This window comes from Bos javanicus, chromosome 17, assembly GCF_032452875.1.
Source record: "Bos javanicus breed banteng chromosome 17, ARS-OSU_banteng_1.0, whole genome shotgun sequence".
Taxonomy (NCBI): domain Eukaryota; kingdom Metazoa; phylum Chordata; class Mammalia; order Artiodactyla; family Bovidae; genus Bos; species Bos javanicus.
In genome coordinates, this window is record NC_083884.1 from 51,276,819 (window position 1) to 51,282,818 (window position 6,000).

A 6,000-nucleotide genomic window follows, 5' to 3' on the forward strand; every position below is an offset into this window, starting at 1 on the left:
TCCCATCACCATCATTATCATCACCGTCATCATCCCATCATCCCACCACCATTACCACCATCATCACCAACATCATCACCATCATCCCATCACCATCATCACCATCACTATCATCACCAACATCACCATCACCACCACCATCATCATCCCATCACCATCATCACTACCACCATCATCCCATCACCATCATCACCATCACTATCATCACCAACATCACCATCACCACCACCATCATCATCCCATCACCATCATCACCATCACTGTCATCATCACCATCATCACCAACATCACCATCACCACCACCATCATCATCCCATCACCATTATCACCATCACCGTCATCATGATCCCATCACCATCATCCCATCATCCCACCACCATTACCATCATCATCACCAACATCACCACCACCACCACCACCATCACCATTGTCACTGTGATGATTTGCTACCTGCCTTTTGAGTTGACATTTGCTATTTTGGCCACCCCCAGCAGCTGTCATTTTCATGACCTTGGGCTCCTTAAATGGAGTCACAGTCCTCTGAAGGACCAGAAAGTAGAACTCCTTGACCAGAAAGGCTCCTCTGTGTAGGGTGGAAAAGTCCTGGGCGAGGAGTTTAAAAAAAAGAGAGAGAGAAATTACAGGAGGCATGAGCCCCGATCTGTCACCAATTCACTGTGTGACCCTGAGCAAGTCACTTTCCATGCCTGAGTCTCCTTTGCCATTTGCAGAGAGGGTTGTTGGAGGAGATGCTCCAGAACACTTCTTGCTCTCCAAGTCCAACCATTTACTCTGGAAAGACTTGGTGGGACCACTACCACCCCATGTTGCTGCCTCAGGTGCCAGGGTGCTTCCATCTCCCTATGGTGATGGGAGGTGATTCATCTGCTGAATCCCATAGCTTCAAAGGGAAATGCACTCTCTCCATCCCCATTCAATTTTAGAGCCAGGAGAAAAAAAAGGAGGTGCACAGCCACACACAATGGGGGGTGGGGGAGAGTGCGCTTACATCCAGGCACAAGGCCCCTGCAAGAGCTCTACCGGCCCAGAGACCACCCTCTCAGATTTCACGTCAACAAACGAGGGGTTTCTTGTGCTCCTTTGGACCATGGCAACCACTTCCCTCATTGTTGGCTTCAAGCATCGCAGCTCATGCAGAAGCCTCATGCCTCCCAAGTTCCCTGCATCCGGTGGCAGGCGGGGGTAAGGAAGGCAGAATGAAATGATTTACTCTGGGAACCTCCACGGTACAGCCATTAAATCACTGGAGGGGGTGGGGGGCGCGACAGCACTGGCATACCACTCGCCGTCATCCCCAAGGCCACCTCTCCAAAGAGCAACACCACACACAGGCAACCCCCCCTCAAAAATCACTATTGTAAAGAGAAAGAAATATACCACATGCCACGCCAAGGTGCCAGGCACGGCTAAGAGCATCTCTGCCTTGAAGCCAAAGTCTCCCCCACCCACCCTCCCATCAGACTAGCAGGCTCTGCCACTCACAAGGACCCTCTGTCGGGGGTTCCCCACCCACCCTGATTTTATTAGACCCCAAGCACAATGGGTCAATGGAGCAAGGCACGTCCATTTTCCCCAGCAGGCACTGGAACAGCGCCGCTAATTTGCAAAGCCATAGCGTGCACAAAAGTGGCTTGAATAATGGGGGCCCCCTAGTCGCTAAGCCGGGGGACTTGTGCTGACTCTTACCAAGTACAGTCCCATATGTTTAAGCGCTTGCAAGGCTCAAAGAAGTACACCCACCACACTCTTTACCATGGCAGCGACCCACGCAGGAGGGGGGAGGGGGGCATAAAGCAGACAGCCCGTTTGTGATGGGGGAAGAGAGTGTGTCCTTCCTCGCCTCTGAACTCTTCCAGCCCCTCTCCTGGAGCCTCAGTCAAATGGGTTGGGAAACCACGCCAGAAATTAACCAGAAAATCCAATCAGCCCTGAAGGATGCTCTAGCTAATTCCTCCGAACCTTTCAACCAACGATAGGCAGCTAAGTATCTTTCAGGAATTTCAGCCTTGTTTCTTTTTATTTTTCCTTCCAGCTCTCCTAACTGGTGCTAAATGTAGAGTTATCAACTGTTGTCTCTTTATGTCCCTGGTGGGGATCAGAGAAAGGCTTATATGTGCTTGCAAGGACCTGGTGGCAGCAGTGGGGTTTCTGCCGTAGCAGCACCTGTCAGAATGAGCTGCCCAGCTGAGACCTGGGGGCAGACTCGGAACCCGGGCCAGCACCAGGTTTCAGGGATGGTATACCTTCCCAGCCAGGACGGGGCCCCCCAGAGACAGGCACCAGCTCTTCTGTTGCTAGTGGAGGGGGAAGCCAGGGTTCACCATGTTCCCTTCCAAAGCATTAGGCAGGCAGCCTCTCTGGGAGATTTCTCATCTTCACTTAGCAGCACATCCAGGCAAACTCTGACCACCCCCACCCCTCCACCCTGTTCAGAAACAAAATCGAGACAAAAACTGCAATTTTCAAGTCCAAGGGGACTGTGCACTTTGGAGAACAGGCTCCAGGGCTTCGGCTAAGAGGAAACAGCCTCAGCCCCAGCAAACAGCCTCTCTTTGGTACCACAGAGGACCACGGAGAGCTGAACACAGATCAGAGCTGCTTATTAGCCAAGCAGATTGAAGATTCATCCACAGTTAAGCCCAACACCGCTCTCTAAATCGAGCCAAAGCTGAACTCCGATGGATATCTCTGACAGAAGGCTTTCTCCGAGTGGAAGGTTTTATTTAACATTTTCGGTCACTTAAAGGCATCTCAAAGCAAGACAATATTTACTTTTTCCATGCAAATACATCACACATTAAGTTGGCAAACAACGTTGGCTCCTGACTGCAACCCTCCAAGACAGTTGAAGCTGAAAAGTTACACTTGTATTTTTCTGCTGCGTTCTGGATGGCTGTGTGGTTTGTTTATCAACAAGATGAGAAGAAATTGTCTCAAGCAAAAGCTACCTGCTCCCAAATCACGGATCCTGATGTTAAAAGGTTTGGAGAACCGAGCTCTCCAAATGTATATGAATGCTGTTGGTGACTGTTCCCCGTTCCTCAAGCCTTTACGATATTCTTCGCTGCCTGGGGTGGGAGGAGGGGAGGAACTGGCATTTTAGGATAAGCGTCCTCGGGAACCAACGTGTAACCACACCAAGGTGGTAGAAAGCTTTTCAAACTCCAGCGGTGACCCAAAATACCTGACTATACTGCCTTTCCCCACACGCTAGGTTTTGGCAACAGCTGCGCCGAAGCCAGCGGGGAGCCCGGCTCCATGGTACCCAAGCAATGGCTCTAGGCATCACCACGTTCCAGGCGCCTCTGCGCGCCCGGAACTGCCTGTCCGCCTTGGGGTCAGGGCGCTGGGGCAGCCCGCGTTTCCAGGGGGCTAACAGCGGGCTGCGCCGTAGCCAAGGGAAGATCACCTGGGGAAGGGGCACCTTCGGCGGGGATGTAAAAGCAGGAGGGTACCGCGGGGCTTGGGGAGGGACTGCGCACCAGCCAGACAGCTCCGACCGAGGCGACCTCAAGGTGGGGCCCCGCAGGTGTCCTGGGGGAGCCGGCGGTGCGTCCGCGGGCATCAGGAAATGGAGAGAAGGGGCCCACCGACTCTGCCACAGCAAAATCGTCACGGGAACTGGGTCCTGGAGGGGATATTGCCCCAAGGCAAGGCAAAGAGGCGATTCGATTCCTGGAGGCGCGCCCCCACCCGCCTTGTGAGGCTGAGCGCACCCGGTCAGTTGCCTCTTGCGCGCTGAAAGGATACGCAGGAAAGCTGGGGGTTTGGGGAGGAAGGCGGGCAAGCTCTCGCGCTGGGCAAAGGGGTACGTGCTGGGGACCCCTGGGTTCCCAGAGTCTCCTTAGATCTGTCCAAGTTCGGGAGACGCAAGCTGCCGGGGACTTGAGAAAGAGGTGGCTGCCCCGTGCGGGAGCCAACTTTGTGCGCTGCGGCCGGGGTCGGGGATGGGGACTGGGAACGCGTTACCTGGGCACCGGAGGGCCATCAACGCCAGCAGAAGCCCGAGCGGCGGCGCCCGGACCGGGGGCGGCATGGTCCTCGGCGCGCGGTGGGCCCGGCCCGCGGCTCCCGGGAGCGGCCCCCGCGGCTACGCTGGGGCGCCGGGCATGGCTAGCTCCCAGGGCGCCGCTCTTCCCCAGACGCAGGCGGCCGACGCTGGCGGCGCTTCCCTGGCTGCGCCTCAGTGCGCTCTCCCGGGTTCGTCTGTGCGCGGCCGGGGAGCAGGGGGCCGCGGGGGCTCAGCGCCCGGCGCCCTGGCCCGCCGCCCCGCACTTGGCCCGAGTTGCGCAGCCCCCGCCGCCGCCGCGACTCCCGCGCCCCGGCGCCCGTCCCATTCCGGTCGCGCCGCCGCCGCTGCCACCACCGCCGCCTCTGCCCGCGCCAGCTGCCGGCCGCCCCTCGAGCCAGCGAGAGAGTGAGCGAGCGCGCGAGAGCCAGGGAGGAGGGAGGCGAGGCGGGAGGAGGGAGGGGCCGGGGAGGCCGGGGGAGGGGCCCGCCGCCGGGAGACCGGGCACCAGGCGGCCGCCCGGCGATAGGCGGCGGGACGTGCCACTCCCCGGCGTCTCCGGGGGAGGGCGCCTGGCCGCAGAAGGCCTGGGAAGCCCCGCGGGGGTGGTCAAGGCGTTGGCGGGGACAGGGACCGCCGGAGGGATGACCTACTGGGCGAAGTGCGGACAGATCCGGGCGCATTCGGGGCGTAGTGGCGAGAGTTCCCAAGGTCGCGGGACCAGAGAGATGGGGAGGGTCCTAGGAACGGGGCAGCGAGTCTGGAGGGAGGTGTCTGCGGGGGACGGGGACTGCGGGACTGCGCAGACCAGAGGTCCTGGGATAGGTCTGGCACAGCTTGTGGGGGGGGGGGGGGGTGCCTGTGGGGGAGGGGAAGGCAGGGGAGGCCTCCGGGAGTCGGGGGCTACCTGAGGAGTTTCTTCAGCGCACTAGTATCGGGGCGTGGACGCGCTGGCTGGGTGCGGTCAGGGGTCCTGAGAGAGATCGAAGGCGTCTTAGGGATGGCTACCCACGCTTAGTGAGAAGCGCGGACCCTTGGGGGACCCTTCTTTACCCGAGCTAGAGGACTCGCCTGCCCGTTTCTCGCAGGCCCTAAGAGCGCGCGGAGGGAGGGGGCGCGGGCCAGAGAGGTCCCCGGAAAGAGTTCCCCGCGCAGGGTCAGACAGCGACCGCGCGGGGGTGTAGCGGAGGCAGGGATGAGGATCGAGTGGTCGGATTCTTCCAGCCTCGGGGCAGGGCCTCCGCTGGGGTCACAGTACCCATTTTCCGGAAGTCCTAGATTTCCGCCCCCTCCTTGGGAACTGCAACAAGGCTAGGCTGGGACGTGAGGGTTGCGGGGTGGAGCGGGGGCGAAACGAAATGGATGAATCATGCTGGGTGCATGTGGGGGTACCGCCCGCGGTCCTCAGATGCCCTGAAAGTTGCTTCAGAGCCGGAAGTGTAAAGGGTGGGGCCGGGAGGGGGCGAGGGGGAAATCCACCTGCGTTGGAGTCTTTGCCCCAGCCCCCATCATACCAGCCCCTGGCTCTAGTATCTCGGTCTTCCCTGAAAAAGTGGGTCAAACTCCTCGGAAACGGTCAATAAGGCGGCGGTGGGGTGATGCAAAGACAAATTTGGGGAAGACTTAAGAGGCCTTGAGACCAAGCAGAGAATCCTGGCTCTGCCACTCTAGCTGTGCGGCCCTGGAGGGAGTCATTCAACCTCCGCAGCCTCCATCTCTCCCATCTGAGAAATGGAAGCCACTGCCGCGTCCTCCTGGTGTCCCAGACAACGTATATAAAGCCCCCGACCTATGAAGTAAGAGCTCATTTAAAGGGATCCGCTATGCACATTATCATTCCCATCATGATGGTCATTATCATTACGTATCTGATTTGCCTCTGTGGGCCCAGAGCTCACAGCAGCAGAACAATCCTCCGCCCCTCCCAGCTGGCGAGGAGGGATGTCGGGGGACAGGGCACCTGCTTCATT

The 6,000-nt window shown here is 58.6% G+C and overlaps 1 protein-coding gene across 1 annotated transcript in view; it reads right to left on the reverse strand.

The window, feature by feature from the left end:
* The window catches only part of TMEM132B (transmembrane protein 132B), a 470,837-nt gene extending 466,466 nt beyond the window's left edge, over positions 1-4,371 (reverse strand). Inside the window, exon 1 of the mRNA XM_061384533.1 lies at positions 3,991-4,371. Coding sequence (XP_061240517.1) covers positions 3,991-4,057 — 67 coding nt within the window. The 5' untranslated portion in view covers positions 4,058-4,371. The remainder of the gene's footprint in view (positions 1-3,990) is intronic.
* Between the last annotated feature and the right edge of the window lie 1,629 nt (positions 4,372-6,000).